General features: G+C 37.4%; 1 protein-coding gene and 1 pseudogene across 1 annotated transcript; one reads left to right on the plus strand and one right to left on the minus strand.

Moving 5' to 3' along the window:
- Window positions 1-1,663: 1,663 nt before the first annotated feature.
- Rps8-ps16 (ribosomal protein S8, pseudogene 16) lies at window positions 1,664-2,282 on the minus strand (annotated as a pseudogene).
- A 16,645-nt stretch (window positions 2,283-18,927) lies between these two features.
- Or4k77 (olfactory receptor family 4 subfamily K member 77) lies at window positions 18,928-19,845 on the plus strand. The gene is given in 1 exon segment (NM_001000614.1): window positions 18,928-19,845. A coding segment is annotated over 1 exon segment (918 nt).
- Window positions 19,846-27,198: the final 7,353 nt, after the last annotated feature.

Consider the following 27,198-nt stretch of genomic DNA (forward strand, 5'->3'; position numbering starts at 1 on the left):
GTCAGTCCATGTATAGTCTTTAGGTAGTGGTTTAGTCCCTGGAAGCTCTGGTTGCTTGGCATTGTTGTTCATATGGGGTCTCGAGCCCCTTCAAGCTGTTCCAGTTCTTTCTCTGATTCCTTCAACGGGGGTCCTATTCTCAGTTCAGTGGTTTGCTGCTGGTATTCGCCTCTGTATTTGCTGTATTCTGGCTGTGTCTCTCAGGAGCGATCTACATCCGGCTCCTGTCGGTCTGCACTTCTTTGCTTCATCCATCTTGTCTAATTGGATGGCTGTATATGCATGGGCCACATGTGGGGCAGACTCTGAATGGGTGTTCCTTCAGTCTCTGTTTTAATCTTTGCCTCTCTCTTCCCTGCCAAGGGTATTCTTGTTCCCCTTTTAAAGAAGGAGTGAACCATTCACATTTTGATCATCCGTCTTGAGTTTCATTTGTTCTAGGCATCTAGGGTAATTCAAGCATTTGGGCTAATAGCCACTTATCAATGAGTGCATACCATGAGTGTTTTTCTGTGATTGGGTTACCTCACTCAGGATGATATTTTCCAGTTCCAAACATTTGCCTATGAATTTCATAAAGTCATTGTTTTTGATAGCTGAATAATATTCCATTGTGTAGATGTACCACATTTTCTGTATCCATTCCTCTGTTGAAGGGCATCTGTTTAGATGCAGAAGAAACTGTTCGGGCCCTGGAATTGCAATTATACCAGCCAGTTTGGCAACTCTCTCCCAGGAACTAACTGACCATAGAGTTAGATTAACTTTAAGTTAAAATCTTAAAGAACAATCTCAAGAAACAGGAAGCTTCTCCCAGGAACTGGCTGGCCATAAAGTTAAACAATCTTGAGAAACAGGAAGCTTCTCCTTATGATTTTTCACTGGTATTCTCGATATTTTCCAATTACGCCCTCCCTACCTCCTTGGGGTACCTCTTCTCCCAGCCACTCAGTGTCGAACTCCTCTGCCCCTACGTGGGATACGAGTCTCGACCCAAGTGCACTGATTCCTATAAATAAACGTCGTGTTTTGGGGGTTCTGAGACTTGAGTGAGGGTCTCCCCGCTCTGGGGGTCTTTCAAGAGGAAGCATCTAGCCCTGCTGAGTCAGAAAGTGCCAGAGTGGTGCTGCACCTGCTCAGAGGTAAACGGAAGGAGGGATGAGGGAAGGCTTATGGGAGGGGACAACAGGGAAGTGGACAGTGATTGGGGTGTAAAGTGAATAAATAAAAAAAATAATTAAAAAATTATTCAACTAGGTGAGCTGGTGAAGGAAACTAAAAATCCAATGATAAATTACAAAGAGAAAAACACAGAACAAGTTGAAGGTAAGTAATAATGTGTCATGGTAACAGAAGACTAGAGAATTTTGCTCTACCTACCTGTGTAACCATAGATTTCACTCTCAGTGTCTTTGAGGGATGTGAAACCGAGGGAGGTTTGCTCTTTTGAATTTGAATAATGAGTAATTATGATTAATGGCACATAGATAAAAATAGATCTTATGCACAGTAATACAGCATGTTAATATGACTGGTGGTAGTCAGTATCTATTGTATTACTGATATTCAATAGAAACTGTCTTCCATGTGTTTGGTTTTTTGGGAGTCTTTTTTTTTTAACAGAACAGCAAACACCTTTATTACATGAATTATGAATGATGGTTTATTTGCCTTTCCAGGTTTTGATCTTCCGCAGACTGAACTCCTTGCCTTCGAGCACGTAATCATCTGCCCTGCCACACTGGCCTGGTCTTGAGGCAATGCAGGTGAGTAGCTTGCCCTGCTGGAACTGCTCCTCCAGAAGACTGCTGATTTTGGCATTCTTTTTCTTTTCGTCGTATGTCTTTTGAATTTTCTTTGATCGTTTTTTGTTTAAAATCTCTTCCTCCTCAGGAATCAGCGTGGCCCTCTTCTTGCGGCCCAGGAGCAGCTCATGGTGTGACTGGGACTGGTACCACTTGCCGGTAAGGTGTGTTGTCAATAAGCACAATGCAGTTCTTCACCAGGGTCTTGGTGCAGACGTTGAATGCACTGTAGACAACATCAATGATCCTTGTTTTGAGAGTAAAACACTCTGAGCCCCAGGAAAAGTTCCCCACATCCAATCTCAGAGCACGATACTTCTTATTGCCTGTTCGAACTTAGACTGTGTGTATGCGGAGAGGGCCAATCTTAGTGTTGGCAGCTGGCCGTCCCAGCTTGTACTTCTCCTTCTTGAGGTAGGGTTTTCTCTTATCCCCGGTCTTGCAGCACTTGTGCCAGTTGTCCCAAGAGATGCCCATCGCTGGGCGCTGGCTGGAAAAGGAAAAGTCAATTTTTATCAGATGCAAAATAGAATAGGCAAATTGGCCATTCCATCAGACTATGTAGCCTGGTTTTTGTCGGGGAGGAAGGATATGGCTCCTGTCTGAGGGTCAGGGCCAGCAGGCATGGTCCTCCATGAGTGTCGATGGCTGCTGTAGGTATAAGGTTTGTTTATGTAATAATATACATATTTTCACATTTTTCCGAGGACTGTCCTCTCTGTCAACTTGAATAACTCCATCGTAATCTGAGACAGCATGAGCGTCAAAGTCAAATGTATGGCTAATGTCACAGCAAAATGTTAAGCACTGAGATTTTCAGGACAGCCCTTAAGGCTGTGGAAAAGAGCTCTAAAAGCATTACTTTGAAAATATGTAACTTCTCAACTATGCAAAATATAAGGATGAAATATATTAACGAGCTTCATAAATCTGAAGGAACAGAAGCAGCTAAACTATAAGCCAGCTTCAGATACAGATAGGCAGATACAAATGCAGGCAAATTTCTGAGTTCAAGGTCAGCCTGGGACAGTCTGAATTTGGGTCCAGTTATGGTCAGAATGGTAATCTCAAAAAAAGGTGCAACCCAACTAGCTAAGTTTACAAAGGCAGGAAAATCTCTAAATTCTTTTGCAGTGTTAAAAAGAGAAAAATAAATGTACTTGTTTTCCTTTATCTAAGAGTCAAGAGGCTAAGGTCATAGAATGCTATTTTGTGGGATGGTCAAGAGGGAACCTGGAATAAAAACTGAATTGATACGTAAATTAAAAACTTAGCTTTGGGTCTGTATGACAAGAGTTAGCAGAAAGTGATAGCACTTCCTTTTTAAGAATTTTTTTTTCCTTATTCTAGAGAGAACTGAGCTGCCTGAGGACCTCTGGAGACCAAAAACAGTTCATGAATTTTTTCTAACAGAATTTTTGGTTTTAGTCGGAAAATCCATGGAGAAGGTAACACAGCTCACTTAGAATTTTTCATAGCTCTTTTAAAATTATTTTCTAGCAGGAATTCTCTGATCTTAGAAATCCCAAAATTTACTTAGAGGGCAGACATGGCTCTTTTAGAATGTTTGCTGGCAGCTATCCAGGAAAGGCTGGCTAAAGACTGAACACAACTCTTTTAGAATTTTTCTGGCTTTCTGAATTTTATAAGGAAAGACAAGAATTTTTCTATAGAGTTTTTCTAAGATCCAAGAATTTTTTATGGCAACTTTCCTGATTTTAGTCAGAAAACCCATGTGCTATCCAGGGACCCTTTAGAATTTTTACCAGCAGAGAGAGATGTCTGGAGCAGAAAAGGAGCTGTCTCAACCAGAGAGCTTTTTTAGAATATCCAGAAAACGCTGTCTAGAGCAGAGCAGAGCAGAACACACACACACACACACACACACACACACACACACACACACACACACACACACGCACGCACACACACACACACACATACACACACACAGACACGAGAGAGAGAGAGAGAAAGAGAGAGAGACAGAGACAGACAGAAAGAGACAGAGACAGAGAAAGACAGACAGAGACAAAGAGAGACAGACAGAGACAAAGAGAGACAGACAGAGAGACAGAGAGACAGAGACAGAGAGATAGCTATCTAAAAAGCAAACTACAGTGTCAAGCGATAGCTTGTCTAGGGAGTGATCTTGAGCAGAACATAGGTTGCCAGCTTGGACCCATGAGAGCTCTCAAGAACTTAGACCTAGCCAAGGCTGGTTCTTAGGACTATGTGACTATGAAAATATTTTATTAACATTAAGATCCAATGTTCATTATTAAATTCACTGACGATACCTGTTTGGTATTAATGAATATATGTTAATACTCGAACCAAAGCTAAAATAAAAAAATAACTCTAATGATGAATCCTTAACTATTCCTTCTGACTTTCCTCAGTCTTCCAAAATGACTTATTAAGCATCAGAGAAACTCTATGAAGCTTTTCATGTGTCTTATCAAAGTAAAAGTCATTGACTGAAATCTTTATATTAAAGATGGGATCCAGTTGCTGAATGATGAGAGAATAGTGTGTCTGCCACCATGACCAAGAGCTATATGAATAGAAATCCCCAGGTCAAACTGGAAGTGATATATCCAAGTAAGGGGTATTTTGCTCTCTGAGGTGTGTATCTATAATGGTGAAGTATGATCAAAATACATAGATTGTCTCAATTTAGTTTAGTCACAGGGAAAAATGGGTCAAATGGAGAAGGGCTGTATTGGGGGCAAGGAAGAGAAGAAAGATTCTTTAGAGTCTTAGAGAGTCACAGCCTTGATAAATAAGATGAGAACATAACCTTTACTGAGAAAGCACCTTGAATTGAGCATTGGAGTACAAATCCCAGATATGTTGGCTGAGAGCATTCAATCAGTGCTAATGAAGGACCCTAGTTCTTACTGAAGTGTAAGAGATATTAAGAGGCTTGGCCTGGTAGAAAGTAGGTAGGTTATGGGGTTCCTGTGTAGGACCCTAGGGGCTTTCGCCAGCCTTACACCTATGCCCTCAGGTCAAGATTAGGCCAAGTACCAGCTTCCTGCCTCTGGTCAAGGCTAGGCCAAGTTCCATTCTCCATCCACAGTTCTCAGAGGAGCAGGGACATTCTTGAAAAACTGCAGTGACCTTGCTAACTGAGAGTCACCTGACCCTCTGGTCCCAGATAGAGTTCAAATGCATGTCATATGCTTGGCAGCCAATAAATTCAAATGCTTAGACAATAAGTTTAAACTGTAAATGATGTAACTGTTAATGATTTAAACTGTTGCTGATGTAACCTGTACCCTTAAAAAATATAAAAACTGCTTGTTATAGCCATTTAGGGTCGCCTTCTAGTCACTTGCCACAGGGGGCTGATTGAGGGTCAACCCAACTCATCGGAAAAGTAAACCTCTTGCGTTTGTATCTCTTGTCTGACTTGGGGGTCTCCAGGTAGTTAAAAGTCACCTCGAGTCTCACACTACAATCAAAAAGGCTGGCTACAATCTGGGAGAAAGAGGGCGAGGGAAGAGTTTATGGTTGATTTAGGACAGATACAGATCACATAATTAAAATATTGATTATTTTGACATGGAATATCTGGCAATCTTCTCCCCGCAAACTGAACAGCATTCCTTCTGGAGTTGCTTAGATGTTTTTAATCTTTAGTTTGTTATTCTCTAAGCAATAGTACACACGGTTGTCTTCCTACATTAGGGAAGAGTTTTCTTTTTTTTTTCCAATGTTACTATGAATTTATTGTGTTACATAAATAAGTTATATATTTTTGTGGTTATTGCTCCATGGGAAGAAATTATTTATGTATGTATTGAAAAATGCTATTAGGGTCCATGTTTTTTTTTTTTTACTAAGTTGGAGACTTTCACTAACAGCAATTGTGAGACATATTAAATCACATTCCTGAAAACAGTCTCATGCTGATTTGTTATCAGGATAATATTGAAAGAGTGTAAGGTGCATTTTTCTGTCTTCCTACTGGTATTATTCTTGCCCACCCTTATGTTTTATATGTATATTTGTATGTATCTAGAATAAAGAAATGTTTGCCTACATCCCAGTGAGCTAGAGGCGAAGTGAAACAGGAGCTCAGCTCTGCATCTTACTGATAGTGTTTGCTCCATTTACTGCTGAGGAACCCAGAAACAATGTGGCAGTTCTGACTTTTTATCCTAGCATTTTCATAGAAGCCCAGAAAGAGAGCTTATATTGCTGATTATAGACAATCACCAACCAAGTTTTCCTTTGACTTTTTGGTTATTTTTTTTCTTCTTTTTGTTATTATTTTGCTTTTACATTCCTTCCCCTCTTTTCCTCTACCACCTACCCTCGGTCCCCTCCCCTATTCTTTCCTCCTCAATTTTTCTTCAGAAAAGGACAGGCTTGCCAGAGATATTAACCAAATATGTCTTATCAAGTTGCAGTAAGACTAGGCAATTCTCCTTATGTTATAGCTAGGCTAGGCAACCCAGTATGATGCCTCCCCATCTTCTACAGGTTTGTTCAAACTCTACCTAATGTTTGACTGCTGAACATTTAGATCAATGTTATAGATGGAGACACTGAATTTTAGGGATATGAAGTATAAGAGTTAGTCTTATATCCATAGATAAAGGATATAGTAATTCATATTCCTAATTATCAAACTATGTTCTCAAATGGTAGTCCATTAAATATATGCTATGAATTTTCCAAAGAGATCCATCAATTTAATTTTATATATTTCTACTTTCCTTAAGTTACTAATATAACACCTTCTCTTTCTTTCTTTCTTTTTCTTTTTTTGTTGTTATTGTTACTGTTTTTGAATCTAGATAGTTTCTGTGCTACCACATGGGTGGTGGCAATACTTGAAGATCATGAATTTAAGGTCAATCTGGGATGGTGTGTTGGAGGCCAGCCGTGATTATAGAAAAGCCTTTCTCAGTTTTGCTATAGCAATACCTAGAGATGAGTGCCTTGTTCAGCCATCATTAGAGAAGTTTCTTCTTAAAGTAGATAGGGACAATCAGAGGGAAGCAGAACTGGACAATTCATAGAATGGTAGAAAAATTGGGACACAAATATAATGAGATGACTTAATCAACCTCCTTTCTTCATGGATTGGGAATCTATGTGGAAGAGGAGGCAAAATGATTGTAAGAAGCAAAGAGATGGATGACGCCAAGGAAACAGTGTTTGCTAAACACAACAGAACTGATATATTATGAACTCACAGAGATTACGACAGTGCACATGAGCCTGCACAGTTTCAGCCTAGATTAGATTCCAGCACTGTGAATGGGAAATGGGTAGGAGCAAACATGGCTAATCAAGAAAATATCCTCAGTATAGCTCTGAATAAAAACCCGTTTTTTCCAATGGAGTTTCATTGTGTATACTAACCACCTTAAATGTGGACCCTATTCCCAGTAGTAGATGGCAAACACAAAATTAAGTAATGATGTTTTTGTAGACTTTTTGTCTTATAATGCTTTTTGGAGGGGGGTAATATTTGCCTTGCTGTTTTTGTTGTTGTAAGCTACAGTTCCTGATTTTGGGCTGTGTGTGTGTGTGTGTGTGTGTGTGTGTGTGTGTGTGTGTGTGTACATGAAAGAAAAAGAAACCATATATAAAAGAAACAATATATGAAGAAAAAACTCATATGAAATAAACCATACACACGCACACACACACACACACACACACTTATTTTCTTTTACTTTTTTTATATTTTACTCATATTGGTTTTGTTTGTTTGTTTGCCTGTTTCCTTACTAAAGGGAGAAAAAAGGAGCAATCTATAATTGGTTTGTTGTGGAAGGTGGAGAATATCCGGGAAGAGTTAAGGTAAGAGAAATTATGGTCAGAATAATTTAATGATAAATCATAAAAATGTAATGAAAAATAACAGGTACAAGCAAGCAAACAAAAGTACAGACACTGGATTTTTCTGTACATTCTGTACATTCTAATTGGTGTTTTTATTTTCAAGCTTCTCATTGCTTAATCTGTTACTGTCTTTCTTTCCTTCAAGTGTGTTTTCCTTTCTACAAATAGTTATAGAGAAAAACAATTATAAGTCATAATATCCTGAACAGTACTCGCTTTAATTTTTATTTTTATAGCCATCATAGGCATTGACATTTATTGACATACTTATGTTCTGTATCATTGCCTTATTCGTACACATTTCTTTATTTTTAATTTTTTATTAGATATATTTCTTTACTTACATTTCAAATGTTATTCCCCTTCACGGATTTCTGGTCCATAAGCCCCTATCCTCTCCCCTCCCCCTCCCCATATGGGTATTTCCCCACTCTATCCCCCTTACTGCCCCACCCCCCACATTCCCCTAAACTGGGGGTCCAACCTTGGCAGGATCAAGGGCTTCCCCTTCCACTGATGCCCCAACAAGGCTATTCTCTGCTACATATGTAGTTGGAGCCCTGAGTCAGTCCAGGTATAGTCTTTTGGTTAGTGGTTTAGTCACTGGAAGCTCTGGTTGGTTGACATTGTTGTTCTTATGAGGTTGTAAGCGCCTTCAACTCTTTCATTCCTTCCTCTAATTTCCCCAAAGGGGGTCCTGTTCTCAGTTTGGTGCTTTGCTGCTAGCATTGACCTCTGTATTGGACATCCTCTGGATGTGTCTCTCAGGAGAGATCTATATCCGATCCCTTTCAGCATGCATTTTTTAGCTTCACCAATCTTATCTAGTTTTGGTGGCTGTATATATATGGGCCACATGTGCGGCAGGATCTGAATGGCCGTTCCTTGAGGCACTGCTCTAAACTTTGCTTCCATATCCTCTCCTATGGATATTTTTCCCCCTTTTAAGAAGGAGTGGGAGCATCTACATTTTGGTCATTCTTCTTCTTGAGCTTCCTGTGGCCTGTGGATTGCATCTTGCACAATTTGAGCTTTTGGCTAATATCCACTTATCAATGAGTACATATCAAGTGTGTTTTTATGTGATTGAGTTACCTCACTCAGGATGGTATTTTCTAGTTCATTCCACTTGCCTATGAATTTCATGAAGTCATTGTTTTTGATAGCTGAGTAGTACTCCATTGTATAGATGTACCACATTTTTTACCCCATTCCTCTGTTGAAAGGCATCTGGGTTCTTTCCAGCTTCTGGCTATTATAAATAAGGCTGCAGTGAACATAGTGGAGCACGTGTCTTTGTATATGTTGGAGCATCTTTTGGGTATATGCCCAGGTGAGGTATAGCTGGGTCCTCAGGTAGTGCAATATCCAATTTTCTGAAGAACCTCCAGACTGATTTCCAGAGTGGTTGTACCAGTTTGCAGTCCCACCAGCAATGGAGGAGTGTTCCTCTTTCTCCACATCCTTGCCAGCATCTGCTGTCGCCTGAATTTTTTATATTAACCATTCTGATTTTTATGAGGTGGAGTCTCAGTGTTGTTTTGATTTGCATTTTCCTGATGACTAAGGATGTTGAACATTTCTTTAGGTGCTTTTTGGTCATTCAATAATCCTCAGCTGAGAAATTATATTCTTGCTTTCTGTACAGTGTAGTTTCTCTCCTTATGTTGAAGTTTTCCATCTATTATCCTTTGTAGGGCTGGATTTGTAGAAAGATATTGTGTAAATTTGGTTTTGTGATGAATTATCTTGGTTTCTGTATCTATGTTAATTGAGAGTTTTGCTGGATACAGTAACTTGGGCTGGCATTTGTGTTCTCTTAGGGTCCATATGACATCTGTCCAGGATCTTCTGGCCTTCATAGTTTCTGGCGAAAAGTCTGGTGTGATTCTGATATGGCATTTGTGTTCTCTTAGGGTCCATATGACATCTGTCCAGGATCTTCTGGCCTTCATAGTTTCTGGCGAAAAGTCTGGTGTGATTCTGATATGTCTGCCTTTATATGTCACTTGACCTTTTCCTCTTACTGCTTTTAATATTCTTTCTTTGTTTTGTCCATTTGGTGTTTTAAGTATATGTGAGGGGAGGAATTTCTCTTCTGGTCCAATCTATTTGGAGTTCTGTAGGCTTCTTGTATGTTTATGGGCATCTTGTTCTTTAGACTAGAGAAGTTTTCTTCTATAATTTTTTTGAATATATTTACTGTCCCTTTAAGTTGGGAGTCTTCACTTTCTTCTATACCTATTATCCTTATGTTTGATCTTCTCATTGAGTCCTGGATTTCCTGTATGTTTTGGACCAGTAGCTTTTTCCATTTTACATTACCTTTGACAGCTGTGTTGATGATTTCTATGGAATCTTCTGCTCCTGAGATTCTCTCTTCTATCTCTTGTATTCTGTTGGTGATGCTTGTATCTACGGTTCCTTGTCTCTTCCTTAGGTTTTCTATATCCAGGGATGTCTCCCTTTGTGCATTCTTTATTGTTTCTATTTCCATTTTCAATTCCTTCATGTGTTTGGTTGTGTTTTCCTGTAATTCTTTCAGGGATTTTTGTGTTTCCTTTCTAAGGGCTTCTACTTGTTTACTTGTGTTTTCCTGAATTTCTTTAAGGGAGTTCTTTATGTCTTTCTTAAAGTCCTCCATCATTATCAAAAAATGTGATTTTAAATCTCAATTTTGCTTTTCTGGTGTGTTTGGATATCCAGTATTTTCTTTGGTGGGAGAACTGGGCTCTGATGACTCCAAGTAGTCTTGGTTTCTGTTGATTAGGTTCCTGTGCTTGCCTCTAGCCATTGGGTTGTCTCTGGTGTTTACTTGTCTTGCTGTTTATGAGAGTGACTTGACCCTGCTGTAGACCTCTGTGTCAGCACTTCTGTAGAACTCCTTTCCTGTTACCTTTCAGCCTTTCCTGAGATCAGGTGTTCTGATTTCAGGTGTTTCTCCTGGAGACTGTCTTCCAGCTCTAGGTGCCAGCAGGAATCAAAGCGTCCTGCCCCTGATGGCTCATAGGTCCTTGCACCCAGCTGGCACAGTTGACACTATGCAATTCCCTCTTGGGTCTGGACTGTGGGCATAGGGTAGTCTCCTCTGGCTTCTCAGGAGTGTCCACACTTCTGAGGGTCTGGTTCTCTCCCCCATGGGATTTGGGTGCAGGGAGCTGTTTGGCTGGTTCAGCTGGGTCCTGGGCAGAGACCAGAACCACGAGTACTGGCCGCTGTCTGTTCCTATATCCCTGTGTCCAGAGGCACTGTGCAGTTTCCCCTTGGACCAGGGATGTGGGTAGAGGTTTGCAGAGGTGGCAGTCTGTCCTGCAGTCTCAGGATGTCTTCACTCCTGCGTGGTCAGCTCTCTTCCCCACGGGATTTGGGTGCAGGGAACTCTTCCTGCACATTTCTACCTATGACTTCTTTGTACCTACAGTTGGGGGTTTTTCTTATTATTATGACAGAAATTTTATTTCCTCAGATTTTGTGAAGAATCATATTATATTTACAGTGAAGCAACCTTAGTTTTATATATGGGTCAGGCATTGTATTCTAAACTAGTTTCTTGTCATATATTTTTATTCAAATAGTTATTAAATAATCACATCCATATTTTCACTCTCAATTTTTGTTTCTCCTAGTCATATTTAGTTAACTGACTAGATATTACTGATATTGTTGCCTCCTTTTTCTCACGTTTAGTGATTCTATATAATGTTCGTTGAGCTGTCTATCTAAAGATCATGGTCACCAACATCACTTTCCTTCTTAAACCGTGACTGTGTCTATAAATGTTTGAAATTCTGCAGCATATCAATCTTTAATAAAAACAAGACATTTTTCCAAAGCTTAAATAAATGAACTACTGAATATAAATCACATATGCATTACTCAGTTTCCTAACTGAGTATGTGAAACATAAAACAAAAAGTGAAAACAAACAGTGTAGCTACACACTAAGTTTATTGTCAAGTCCAAGAGTCTAATTCAGGCAATTGTTTGAAAGACAGTAACAAAAGTTCAGTTACTAATGACCAAATTATATAACTGTCTCTAAAATTAAGACAAAGGAGAGATATTATATATGGTAACATAATTGAAATAAATGTGAAAAGTGTGTGTCTGTTAGATATGGAAAGTGAGATCAAGACACATATGATGTATACATTCTTTCAAAATCTATATTTTCTAAAACATTTGTAGCCTTGAATAACATGAGAATAAAGATATCTCAGAGTTGTGAAACTTTCAATTTTCAGATGGCTAACCCATGACTTAGCAGCAAAATTCCTGGAAAATAGTGGATATAGGAAGTATGTGATGGAATAATACAAAAAGGAATACATGAAGTTTGGATATATATATAGGCAATGAGTAACAAAACAAAACACAGGATGTATGCCTGATTAGGAATGCACCACAAAATTGTGAAATTTAAACAATGACAATTATTCAAAATATAAAGAAACATACAATTTATTCAAAACACTTCAAATCTTATACCTTCTAGGAAAGTATGAACGGTCCATCTACCCACTTCTTCATCTTACCAGCCTAAACTAGTAGGAATTTAATGAAAATTGTAATCTATTCTTCCCATGAGGAGGTCCTTTATTTCAAATATGATATGTTATATTTTTTCAATTTAAAATGTATCCAAGTTAATGTATATAAAGGTTAATTTATAAAGAATAATTTCTTTTTTTCCCATCTTTTTAACTTTATTTCTTATTTACATTTCAATTGTTATTCCCTTTCTCGGTTTCCAGGTCAACATCCCCCTAGTCCCTCTCCCTCCCCTTGTATATGGGTGTTCCCCTCCCCATCGTCCCCCCATTACCACCCTCCCCCCACAATCACATTCACTGGGGGGGGTTCAGGCTTGGCAGGACCAAGGACTTCCCCTTCCATTGGTGCTCTTACTAGGCTATTAATTGCTACCTGTGCAGTTGGAGCCAGGGTCAATCCATGTTTAGTCTTTGGGGAGTGGCTTAGTCCCTGGAAGGTCTGGTTGGTTGGCATTGTTGTTCATATGGGGTCTCAAGCCCCTTCAAACTCTTCCAGTCTTTTCTCTGATTCCTTCAACGGGGGTCCCGTTCTCAGTTCAGTGGTTTGCTGCTGGCATTCGCCTATGTATTTGTTGTATTCTGGCTGTGTCTCTCAGGAGAGATCTACATCCAGTTCCTGTCAGCCTGCACTTCTTTGCTTCATCCATCTTATCTAGTTTGGTGGCTGTATATGTATGGGCCACATATGGGGTAGGCTCTGAATAGATGTTCCTTCTGCCTCTGTTCTAAACTTTGCCTCCCTATTCCCTCCCAAGGCTATTGTTGTTCCCCTTTTAAAGAAGGACTGAAGCATTTGCATTTTGTTCATCCTTCTTGACTTTCATGTGTTCTGTGCATCTAGGGTAATTCGAGCATTTGGGCTAATAGCCACTTATCAATGAATACATACCATGTGTGTTTTTCTGTGATTGGGTTATCTCACAAAGGATGATATTTTCCAGTTCCATCCATTTGCCTATGAATTTCATAAAGTCATTGTTTTTGATAGCTGAGTCGTATTCCATTGTGTAGATGTACCACATTTTCTGTATCCATTCCTCTGTTGAAGTGCATCTGGGTTCTTTCCAGCTTCTGGCTATTATAAATAAGGCTGCTATGAACATAGTAGAGCATGTGTCTTTGTTATATGTTGGGACATCTTTTGGGTATATGCCCAAGAGAGGTATAACTGGGTCCTCAGTTAGTTCAATGTCCAATTTTCTGAGGAATATCCAGACTGATTTGCAGAATGGTTGTAAAAGTCTTCAATCCCACCAACAATGGAGGAGTGTTTGTCTTTCTCCGCATCCTTGCCAGCATCTGCTGTCACCTGAGTTTTTGTTCTTAGCCATTCTGACTGGTGTGAGGTGGAATCTCAGGGTTGTTTTGATTTGCATTTCCCATATGACTAAAGATGTTGAACATTTCTTTAGGTGATTCTCAACCATTTGGCATTCTCAAATGTGAATTCTTTGTTTAGTCTGAACCCCATTTTTAATAGGGTTATTTGTCTCCCTGCTGTGTAACTTCTAGAGTTCTTTGTATATATTGGATATAAGCCCTCTATCACTTGTAGGATTGGTAAAGATCTTTTCCCATTCTGTTGGTTGCCATTTTGTCCTAACAACAGTGTCCTTTGACTTATAGAAGCTTTATAGCTTTAGGGGATCCCATTTGTCGATTCTTGATCTTAGAGCATAAGCGGTTGGTGTTTTGTTCAGGAAATTTTCTTCAGTGCCCATGTTTTCAAGATTCTTCCCCATGTTTTCTTCTATTAGTTTGAGTGTATCTGGTTTGATGTGGAGGTCCTTGATCCACTTGGACTTAAGCTTTGTACAGGGTGATAAGAAAGGATCGACCTGCATTCTTCTACATGCTGATGTCCAGTTGAACCAGCACCATTTGCTGAAAATGCTATCTTTTGTCCATTGGATGGCTTTGGCGCCTTTGTCAAAAATCAAGTGACCATAGGTGTGTGGGTTCATTTCTGGGTCTTCAATTCTGTTCCACTGGTCTATTTGTCTGTCTCTGTACCAATACCATGCAGTTTTTAATCACAATTGCTCTGTAATACTACTTGAGTTCAGGGGTATTGATTCTCCCAGAAGTCCTTTTATTGTTGAGGATAGTTTTAGCTATCCTGGTTTTTCATTATTCCAGGTGAATTTGCAAATTGTTCTTTCTAACTCTCTGAAGAATTAGATTGGTATTTTGATGGAGATTGCATTGAATCTTGAAGCATTGAATTGCTTTTGGTAAAATGGCCATTTTTACTATATTAATCCTGCCAATCAATGAGTATGGGAGATCTTTCCATTTTCTGAGATCTTCTTCAATTTCTTTCTAGAGGCTTGAAGTTCTTATGATATAGATCTTTCACTTGCTTGGTTAAAGTCACACCGAGATATTTTATATTATTTGGGACTATTATGAAGGGTGTTATTTCCCTAATCTCTTTCTCGGCTTGTTTCTCTTTTGTGTAGAGGAAGGCTACTGATTTACTTGAGTTAATTTTATACCCAGCCACATTGCTGAAGGTGTTTATCAGGTTTAGTAGTTCTGTGGTGGAACTTTTGGAATCACTTAAACATACTATCATGTCATCTGCAAATAGTGATATTTTGTCTTCTTCCTTTCCAATCAGTCTCCCTTTGATCTCCTTTTGTGGTCTGATTGTTCTGGCTAGAACTACAAGAACTATATTGAATAAGTAGGGAGAGAGTGGGCAGCCTTTTCTAGTCCCTGATTTTAGTGGGATAGCTTCAAATTTCTCTCCATTTAGTTTAATGTTAGCAACTGGTTTGCTATATATGGCTTTTACTATGTCTAGGTATGGGCCTTGAATTCCTGTTCTTTCCAGGACTTTTCTCGTGAAGGGGTGTTGAATTTTGTCAAATGTTTCTCAGCATCTAATGAAATGATCATGTGGTTTTTATCTTCCAGTTTGTTTATATAGTGGATTTTATTGATGATTTTTTCCTTATATTGAACCATTCCTGCATTCCTGGTATGAAACCTACAAGGTCATGATGGATGATTGTTTTAATGTGCTCTTGGATTCGGTTTGCAAGAATTTCATTGAATATTTTTGTTTTTACATTCATAAGGGAAATTGGTCTGAAGTTCTCTTTCTTTGTTTGGTCTTTGAGTGGTTTAGGTATAAGAGTAATTGTGGCTTCATAGAAGGAATTCGGTAGTGATCCATCTGTTTCAATTTTGTGGAATAGTTTGGATAGTATTGGTATGAGGTGTTCTATGAAGGTCTGATAGAATTCTACACTGAACCCATCTGGACCTTGGCTCTTTTTGGTTGGGAGACTTTTAATGACTGCTTCTATTTCTTTAGGAGTTATGGGGTTGTTTAAATGGTTTATCTGTTCCTGATTTATCTTTTGTACGTGGTAAATTTCTAATACCTAATATAACACACTACTTTAAAATATTACTGCTTTGACCATTCCTTGAATTCCTATCAACTAAGTTTCAACTGTGAAAAATGAAACTTAGTTTGTGTTTTAGTGATGTAATGAGACAATTTGCCCCTCATTTAGACACCATTTTTTGCAAGTAAGTGTGTGTACCAAAGGATTCCAGCCAAAGATATTAAATGTGTGTACTAAAGTTTTGGCTGCATCCCTACCAGATCACACAGACCTAGAAGGTCTTTGGATGTGATCTGAGTGGCCATATTGATGGATTAAAATTCCTCTATAGAAATATGTAGTTATGAATGCAATAACAATTAATAAAAAGAAAGGCCATGAATTGAAGGACAGCATTGTGCATTATATGTGAGGAATTGGAGGTTAATACAATGGTAATAAAAATGTAATTGAACATAATTAATAAATATACTTCCAACTATAATTGCTTTATCACATGAATGATTACAAATATTTTTGGGTATGTAATTTATACAAAAAACTATATATACATCTACAATAGTATTTCTCTAAAATGCATGCATAGTTAAAAATAATTAGTTAAAATTATGAAATGAAAATCATACTTAATGAAATAGAATTATGTGATAAAATATTGAAAGATTTTAAATGCTCTTAGTACACATTGTCTATATAAAGCACTCATATGCAATTTTACTGTATGTGTGTCTATCAAAAAATAAGGATGTTCACCTCAAGTACATATAGTAAAATAAACTTTAAAATAAAGGCAAGTTATACAATCTAAAATAAGATTGTTTGCCTGATTCAGTGTCTATCAAAAAATAAGGATGTTCACCTCAAGTACATATAGTAAAATAAACTTTAAAATAAAGGCAAATTATACAATCTAAAATAAGATTGTTTGCCTGATTCATAAGTGTGGTAGCAGTTAAAAATAAAGTATCATAAAAGAAAGAAAAAAAATTCTCTCTTAACCTTTCCGGGTGGGGATGTATTTATCTAAAGAGATACGTGAACTGTAAAGCTATTGACAACATATTTTCCCACTTTTTCAAATAATTATTAAATTTATTCAATGTTAGGTGGGTGCATGTGTCCTGATTAGACTTGTCCATATACACACACTCATATAACAACACATGTGGCCATCAGAAGATAACTTTAATAAGTTAATTATATTCCTCCAACTTGTGGATCTCAGATTAACTCAGTTCATCAGATTTCACAAGTGACTTTACTTGCTGTGGAATCTCAAGGTCCCATATGATTCATCTTTTAGCTTGTAAGTTGTCATAATGGTCATAAAATATTTACTCATAAATTATAAAATATTTTTAAAATGAGAAGAATAATGTTTCTTTATTGTTAACTTTTCTTATTTATATTAGCAAGAGATGTTGAGGGCTAGGGATCCCAAAGGAGTATGAAAGCAGAAGGCTTTCCAACTTCGTGGTCCTATTTAATGTGCAAAATGGGAAACTTTCCAGGTAGACATGACTGTTGTCAGTGTATATAAGCCACACTGAGGTAAAACATTCAGAACAAATGGTCAAAGCAGAAACCACAATCCGAGAGATTCATATTTAAGGAAGAATTATAGGAAACATCATCTAAAAGGGAGGACCTGCTTTACAAGGTGATTCCTGGAGTGAATAATACATCACAAACTATTTGTGCTTTCATTTTTCATCACAATTCCTCATTTAAGTTTTGTTTGTTTTAGTAGCACTTTTTTTAACTTCTTTGATGATTGTACAGTGAGTTTTACATTTATATTTTTTAAATGTTTTGTTTGACAAATACATGGTAGAAATTTTCCCTTCTAATTAATTCTTGAGTCTTTGGACACTTAAACGTTTATATGTTCACATCTAATGATCTCTTACTATAAACTTGAAAGTTCCACGTCCCTCAACTTGAACGAATGTCATACTTGCAGGCCACTAAACTTCCTCTAATGTTATCTAATGATCTTTATATTACTGGATGCTCTATTTTCTCAAGATACAGACAATATAGTAAAGTAGTTAATAGAAATGGGAGGGAGATGAGAGTGGCTGGGTTTAGAATAATCACAGTGCTGTCAGAATTCACTAAAAAAATGTGAAGTGCCCCTGATATTCAAAGGGTTAAATATGCTTGATTTTGAACACAATAAGTTAACTTTTATGCAAACCTGATAATTTTTATTAATGAAGTTGGTCATTTATATTTATTTGTATGTACAAATGCCTTGTTTTACAAATGTCATTAATTTTCTTGGACTACTGAACATCAAGATTCCTATCATGTCATTTATTTCATAGTCTAGAAGCAATATTGGGGACTTGGAGTCAGAAAGGCTTTACTTTGCACTACAGTTTTACTACTTTATTATAGAACTGATTGACACAGGAAATCAATATGAATATTATTAATAAAATATAATGTTTTTTAAGTTCTTAGCACAGAAATTGCAAAATATTTCCTAATTTCCTGACATGTTAGCCTTCCAATTTCAAACTTAAATATAGTATTAAAAAGTACACAAATTAAGATGAAAAAAAATTTGTGAGAAATAAATTGTCCCCTGACAATTAAGGAAAGGAAAAAGAAAAAAGAATTGAGACAGAAAGGTAGAGAAGATTTTAAGAATAATTTATTCAAACTAGTATATGACATCGTACCATTTAGAATTAAGTAGCATCCATCATGTCTAGGAATATATAAATATTCAGTGACATAATTCAGTGGCTAAGTCTATAGTTTAAGGAAAGACATAATGCTTTCAGCCTGTAGGTTCTCAAATTATTTGATGAAGATGTTTTATCACTCATTTTATTAGATTTAATTCAATTTTGTCTATTTATACTTAGTCGAAAATAGATTTGTTCCTGGGAATTTTGTGTTTATTCCTGTAATATGCCAAGACATTGCCATTTTGAGCTTATACTTGTCAAATATAGAGGCTCTAATATTAACTCAGGTATTCATTGAAGAAAATTATTTCTGATTCCATACAGAACAGGTAGTTTTAAGTGTTGTAAAGCATAAGAGAACATTTGGTACTAATGTTCTTCAACAGTATATTCATTTATATACATTTACATATTGTTTTGAAGATGTATATTTCAGATGTATAATTTTTGAACATTCCCTGATTAGAAAAGTATAACAACATAGGAAAGCTATTTTAAACTTGAGTAGATACAATACTAAGACATAATTTGTATTTTTCTCTGCTTATTTAACTCTGAACATTAAGTTATTGTTTCTATTTCAGGAATTGTTAGTTCCACTGTGTCTCTCTCAACCCATCAGAACACCTTGTAGTAAATGGAAGAAGCAAACCAGACTGTGGTGACTGAGTTTATTTTTCAGGGACTTTGTGCTTCAAAAGAACTACAGATCTTCTTATTACTGCCATTTTCCACCCTCTACCTGATGGCTGTGGTAGGCAACCTCTTTATTGTGATATTGATCATCATTGATCATCATCTCCATTCTCCCATGTACTTTCTGTTAGCTAATCTATCATTTATTGACTTCTGCCTTTCCTCAGTAACCACCCCCAAACTGATAACTGACCTTCTAAAAGATAATAAAACCATATCCTTTGGGGGCTGCATGAGCCAGATCCTCTGTGTTCACTTCTTTGGAGGAGGTGAGATGGTACTTCTTGTAACAATGGCCTATGACCGGTATGTGGCCATCTGTAGGCCACTACACTACAGCAGTATCATGGACAGACAGAAGTGCATCTGGCTTGTTTTGATATCATGGATCATTGGCTTCATACATGCCATGAGTCAACTGATCCTGGTTTTGGAACTACCTTTCTGTGGACCTAGACTGGTAGACAGCTTTTTCTGTGATATTCCTTTGGTGATGAAATTAGCCTGCATGAATACTGATATTCTGGAAATACTAATAAATGCTGATAGTGGTGTTTTAGCAACAACTTGTTTCATCCTCTTGCTCATATCCTATACTTACATTCTATTAACTGTTAAACTTCACTCTAAAGATGGCTCATCAAAGGCACTATCCACATGTACATCCCATATCATAGTGGTTGTGCTATTCTTTGGGCCAGTCATTTTCATCTATCTGTGTCCAGTTAGCATCACTTGGGTTGACAAGTTTCTTGCGGTATTTTACTCAGTCATCACACCTCTCCTGAATCCTGCCATCTATACACTGAGAAATAAAGATATTAAAAATGCCATAAAGAAGCTGATAAATCACATGTGAATTCTGGTTTAGACATCTTACATAATCAGAATTTATTTTTCATACACCATTTTATCCACATTTTTTGTGGAAACTGAATTATATACTAACTCATTTTGGAAATCTATGAATTATAATTAGTATATAGTTATGAAAATAGGCATTAGAAAAATACATTTGAAATTATAATACTTATATCTTCATCCATTAGAATGAGTAACAACTCTGCATAGTATACCTGTATATGCTGAGGATTAGCAGATGGTAAAAATGTTCCAAAGAAATGATCATGTTACTACACATTATCTGTGTTCCCAACGTTGGGAATTCAATTTAATCAGATTTTTAAAAATTGGCTTTGAACTTCTTCTCAATACTGCCATTCTTTAAAATATGGCATTATATGCCAGTACACCAATCCTAATTCTATTTTTGCCACTGAAGATATTGAGGATATTTGTGAAGTCTGGATATGTGTGAGAAATCAAATCATAATGCTAATTGCCTCATATTGACCTAATCCCTGTCAGTTTTCAAGTGTTATCTATTCATATGAATTCAGAATTTTTTAATTCATTCCTTCACAAAGAAGACAATTTGCATATATTTTAATATATTTTTCTCAGTTCAAAAATTATTTGTCTAATTTTTATTTTATATTGACAGTGAAATGTCATAATTGCCAAGGCCAGTTAAGTAAATTTTATATACTCTTGATGATATGATAGAAATGATATTTCATGTACTGTGTCATTTGCTGGATAAAACTATACATATACGTGTTTACAATACTTCGAGTTTTAGTTTATTGCTAAATAGATATGAAAACCATAATTTCATGAATATAATGCCCTAATATTTCATGTGAAATGGTTAAAATCAATCTGTATGTATATTTCAGTAAGTTAAAGCGGTTGCTATAAGAAAAATTATGTAACAAAATACACACAAATACCTGTTTTTCCAAAATCGTATTAAAGGTAAGTATGATTCATTTCTATGCACAAACCTTACTGCATATATATGTGTAGTTTTTGATCTTTTTGAGAAAAAATTATCTCCATTGTAATTATAGATTTAACTATCAATACTTTTATATCACCATATTTTTATTAAATATGTTCTTTAACAATATCTGCAGTAGTTGAGCATATCTTATTTTTGTCTATGATTTTATATTTCCCTCCCACAACTATTATCCCTTTCCCCGAACACACACACACATACACACATACACGGACAAAAGGTTCTTTGTACATTTATGCATTTTTGATTTATACATATGTTTTTTTTTTGTTTTCATCTGTTGCTTACAGTTCAACAAGAAGTTGTAGTAGTACATAGGAACTCTCTGGTCTGTGATTGACTTTTGACTTTTTTGTTATGCAGAGGCCATGGCTGGCAGCCTCGGGATCATGACTGCATTAGTCGTGACATGCCCACAGATTGTACTTCATAGCTCTTGCATTCTTTTTGTTCCCTTCCACATTCCCAATTCTAAAATGACCTATTATTGCCTGTGTAGTTTTTAAGTCTTAGTTAAATGGCTTATTCCTGGACAGATCACGCCAAGCCAGCACAGTCCTCAGGAGAGAGGTCTGTTATTTTTTTTTTTTTTTTTTTTTGTTTTCTTTTTTTTTTTTTTTTTTATTTACTTGAGTATTTCTTATATACATTTCGAGTGTTATTCCCTTTCCCGGTTTCCGGGCAAACATCCCCCTCCCCCCTCCCCTTCCTTATGGGTGTTCCCCTCCCAACCCTCCCCCCATTGCCGCCCTCCCCCCATAGACTAGTTCACTGGGGGTTCAGTCTTAGCAGGACCCAGGGCTTCCCCTTCCACTGGTGCTCTTACTAGGATATTCATTGCTACCTATGGGGTCAGAGTCCAGGGTCAGTCCATGTATAGTCTTTAGGTAGTGGCTTAGTCCCTGGAAGCTCTGGTTGCTTGGCATTGTTGTACTTTTGGGGTCTCGAGCCCCTTCAAGCTCTTCCAGTTCTTTCTCTGATTCCTTCAATAGGGGACCTATTCTCAGTTCAGTGGTTTGCTGCTGGCATTCGCCTCTATATTTGCTGTATTCTGGCTGTGTCTCTCAGGAGCGATCTACATCCGGCTCCTGTCGGTCTGCACTTCTTTGCTTCATCCATCTTGTCTAATTGGGTGGCTGTTATTGAAAGAGGGGAAGAAGAGAGGAACAGAAAAAAGAGAGATGAGTCAGGGACCTTGTCCATTATTCCAGCTGTGACATAGGTAACACAGGTAGAGACACACAGAGGTGATACAGGTGAGGCATGGGCAGAGAGTGTGCAGAGGAAGCCATGGCAACAGACACAGGAGGGTCTTTGTCACCTAGGGGTGTCATCGTCACTGGATTCAGAACCTGGTTATAAACAACTTCTGATATTAACACTAAGGGTATATATTACACTTAAATTTTAGCAATTCAGTAACGCTACTTGTATAAAATGTGTGTTTCAAGAAGAAGCCCAATGGAGGCTTATTATTTATTATTTTTATGGCTGAGCACATAAAGGAACTTCCTGTCAAACAAGAAGGCATGAGTTCCAAACCCAAAATCTTTGTGCTTTTTGCCTCTCTGTGGATCAAGTTCCTCTAACTGGGCTGCTTTTTCTGGCCTCAGTGGGCAAGGATACCCCCAGCCCTGAAGAGACTTGATGTGGCGTGGTGGGGTTATATCCAGGGGCGCCTCCACCCTCTCAGAGAAGAAGGGGATGGGGAATTGGGGAGGGACTGTGAGGGGGTCATGGAGAGGTGAGACAGCGATCATGATATAAAATGAATAAATAAATAATGGAACAAGAAAAACAAGCAAACAGGACATGACAGGAATAAAATAATAAGGTTCACTAATTCATTACTTAGAAATAAACGTACAAAGATCTGAATTTTTCCAACATGCCAAACATGTTGAGTGAAGGAAAGGATAATATATTTAACAAATGAAGAATGAATTTCACCATGTCCCTTCAACATGAAAATCAACTCTGTGAACTAGCCTGCAGGTCCAAGTCAACATGAAACAGGAATTGGGAAGTGAGGATGAAAAGACACAGAGACAAGGAATGGAGCCAAAGCCTGATCCTGGTCAAGACTTGCAGTTTATTTCTGCGGCTATAGCTTAAAATCACTTCAGCAAACAAAGCTCTTCTTGAGAAAGTTTCTCTACGGACTAAACACAGGTCCTCTTGGCTGCACACACTGCTCTCTGACCTTGGCTACACACACTGCTCTCTGGCCTTGGCTACACACACTGCTCTCTGGCCTTAGCTACACACACTGCTCTCTGGCCTTAGCTACACACACTGCTCTCTGGCCTTAGCTACACACACTGCTCTCTGGCCTTGGCTGCACACACTGCTCTCTGGCCTTGGCTGCACACACTGCTCTCTGACCTTGGCTGCACACACTGCTCTCTGGCCTTAGCTACACACACTGCTCTCTGGCCTTGGCTGCACACACTGCTCTCTGGCCTTGGCTGCACACACTGCTCTCTGACCTTGGCTACACACACTGCTCTCTGGCCTTGGCTACACACACTGCTCTCTGACCTTGGCTACACACACTGCTCTCTGGCCTTAGCTACACACACTGCTCTCTGACCTTGGCTACACACACTGCTCTCTGGCCTTGGCTACACACACTGCTCTCTGACCTTGGCTACACACACTGCTCTCTGACCTTGGCTACACACAGTGCTCTCTGGCCTTGGCTGCACACACTGCTCTCTGACCTTGGCTGCACACACTGCTCTCTGACCTTGGCTGCACACACTGCTCTCTGGCCTTGGCTACACACACTGCTCTCTGGCCTTGGCTACACACAGTGCTCTCTGACCTTGGCTACACACAGTGCTCTCTGGCCTTGGCTGCACACACTGCTCTCTGACCTTGGCTGCACACACTGCTCTCTGACCTTGGCTGCACACACTGCTCTCTGACCTTGGCTGCACACACTGCTCTCTGACCTTGGCTGCACACACTGCTCTATGGCAGTACTCTGGCTCTCCACAGTTCCGAACAGATCAAAGGCCTTACTATAATACCTGAAACTTTGACATAACTGAAGATGAAAAGATCATGGGAACTTCAATTATAGGCATATATGCTTTCTGAATAGTAATCTAAAACCCCAGGAAATAGTAAAAAGAGTTGAAAAACGGGATTACATGCAATTAAAAACTTCTACAAACCATAGGCAACAACTTACAAAGTGAAGAGATAGCTACAGAATGAGGGGAAAATCTCTGCCATTTCTCCCAACAATAAGTCCCGGAACCCTGGAGCTGGAACTGACCTGATTGCTTCCTTCCTGAGGAAGAGCTTTTGTAATACCAGATGACCTACTACTTCATGGTACCTGAAATAACACTAATGAATTCTGTGTATGCTCTCACACTGTGGTAAAAATGCTAACAATAGTGCAAGAGATTTAATGCCATTAGGAGTTGGCATAAGAAAATAAAATTTTAATGTAGAAAAAAAGACATGAGCTAAAGAAAATTAATCTCAGGAAAAAGAAAGGGATGCCAAAACTGCAGGAACATGAAGGGTGATAGAGGGCAAATATGATCAAAGTATATCAGATGCATACAGTAAAATGTGACATAAAACTCATTGTGCAATTTACATTAATAAAAACTTAAGGGGTTGGGGATTTAGCTCAGTGGTAGAGCGCTTGCCTAGCAACTGCAAGGCCCTGGGTTTGGTCCCCAACTCCGAAAAAAAGAAAAAAAAAACTTAATTCATCAAGCAAGTGCTATACAGCAAAGAAAATTGCCTCAATGTCAACTCTTCAATCACTACAAAATATTATTTAGATATTTAGAAAATGCTAATTATAGAAGAGTTATTATCCTATAGAGGGCAAAATTATAAAATGTGAAACAAAGTTTAAATGACTTTGGATCTGTTTATGTATACTAAGAAGTCCGTGGATAAAATTATGCTTAGTGGGACTTGTTGAAAGCATGGAAAGAACTAAAATAATATATTTATAAAGAAGAAAATATATAAAGCTTATGAGAAACCAGGACAATATAACTTTTTTTCTTTGAAAAATAAATTAAGTTTTATTTAGCCACAGTGGATTAATACAAATATTAACATTTCTAAATTATTGATCTAAGAAACATCATTTGTTCTGTCTTTGTTAAAATATTTATATATATATATGTCCATTTTACATTTCTTTTTTTCTTCTCTTTTCATGTTTGATATTATCATAGATTTCTTCTTTCTCTTTCCTACCTCTAAACTCTTTCATTTTGCCACCCCCACCAGTCTCCTTTGAATTCATAATTCATGGTATCTTTTTCCATTAATTGTTACATCAGGAGCATATATATATATATATATATATATATATATATATTAAATACTGTCTGCTCAGTCCATATGATGTTACTTATATATGCATTTTCAGAGCTGATCATTTGATTTTGGACAATAAATAGATGTGCTCTTCCTTGGGAAGAACACCTTTCCCACTCTCAGCCCTCCTCAGTTTCTAGTTCTTTATGTAGGCATGAGGCCTCATGGGCTTTTTGCTATCCACTTTGGAATGCCCTTTGGTATCATCCTTGTTCGTCTCACATTTGAGCAGTCATGTTCATGAAACTATATATGTGCCAGAGCATCAGAGAGTTTGCTTTAAGAGTGTATATTCTACTATGACCAGAATCCTCACTTTTTGTTCTGGCTTGTATTGTTGTAAGTTAAACAATGCACACTGTATCTGTAGTTCTTTAATTCTGTATCCCTGAAATCTGTATCCATTCTTTTTCTATAATGTGTTTAGGTTTAGTTTAAAGTACTACATTTATGATGATAATTTTGCTCTGCATACACGCGTGCATGAATACATACACACACCCTCACACACGCAGTTGTTCTTGTTTACTTTTTCTCTACTGACTTTTGTCTTGAGCTTTCATTCATCTGTATAAGCCAATTGCAGACATGACAATATATTATTCTCAAGTACTTTATATTTCTAATATTTTGTAAACCACTTATCAACCTGTTACCAAGACAACTGATCAAGATCTTTGCCAGAAAATAAAGTTTTGCTCTTTGAACCAAAGGGTTCTGGTACACTAAATACCAGTGTTTGTAAAGAAATAGATTCACGCTAAATTTAGTGTTTCTATCATCCCATCGCAATGAACCATGTCTTCAAAAAAAGATCTTAAACAATAGCTTTACCTGTGATGCGATTCATCAAAGAAGCCAAGATAATGTTTTGCAGGACAGTGAAAGCCCCTATGGGCATACATATTAAATGGACAGTTAACAGTACACTATTTTACTTGGTTTCTATTTATTTCTATATATTTCTTAGTGTTGGGTATGAACATAATTTAATAGATGCCAAACAGGTATTATCATTGATTTTAATAAGTCCAATACTTCATTGTACATCAAATCTCAAAAAGAAAATACTGAAATTTAAGAATAAACTGAAATTTTTATTTTATCCCAATACAAGAAGTTGTAAAGATGGCCTAGTGGGTATAGTGGGTATAGTGGCTTAGTGGGTTCTCAAAAAATCAAGTTTCTAGATTTGTACATGATTAGAAACATGTTTTTTCAAAAAGAGCCACACAGTGTCTGTTATCAGAACAGTCAATTTGCCAATAATCAATTCTGCATCTGTTAATTGTTAATTGTTGACTCTTGGGAATAACAATATTTATAGAAGGCACTGTTTCTATAAAATATCAATAATGATGTAGTTATTGAACTTTATGCCCAGTTGTATTAATTGGTTACATTCCTGATAATAAATACCCATGTGCCTTTAGCTGTAATGTTGAGTGATGGATTAGAGAAAGAGTAAGTCTCCCTGTATTTCTCATCCCTAGAAGATGCTGAGGGTAGAATCTATGCTTACACAGGTAGGGTAAACACTGTTCTCTAACCTTCTGGTTTCAGACCACATTCGCCTCACCTTGTTTTGTGCTTTTGTTCTTCACACTTTTCTTCTTTTCATCCTTATGTTTCAATCTCAGCTCAACTCACTCAAGTTCATTTGTAGCTTTTGGTTTCTTTCCTCACATCTGAAACTGTGTGGAAAGAAACTCAAAGGTCTTCAAAGCAGTAATATATATATATATATATATATATATATATATATATATCTTTTTACAGATTAACTTGGATATATTTTAAATTTGAAAAAAACTACTAAATGTAGAACAACTCATATTGGTAAAAATAAACTGAACTTGTTATTTTGTACCAATACCAGAAGTTGTAAAGATGGCTTAGTGGATAAAGGAGCTTCCAAATATCAAGGTTCTAGATTTGTATGTGATTAGAAATATGTTTTGAAAAATAGACAATTTGTATCTATTT

Source organism: Rattus norvegicus, chromosome 3, assembly GCF_021556685.1.
Source record: "Rattus norvegicus strain SHRSP/BbbUtx chromosome 3, alternate assembly SHRSP_T2T, whole genome shotgun sequence".
NCBI classification, from domain to species: domain Eukaryota; kingdom Metazoa; phylum Chordata; class Mammalia; order Rodentia; family Muridae; genus Rattus; species Rattus norvegicus.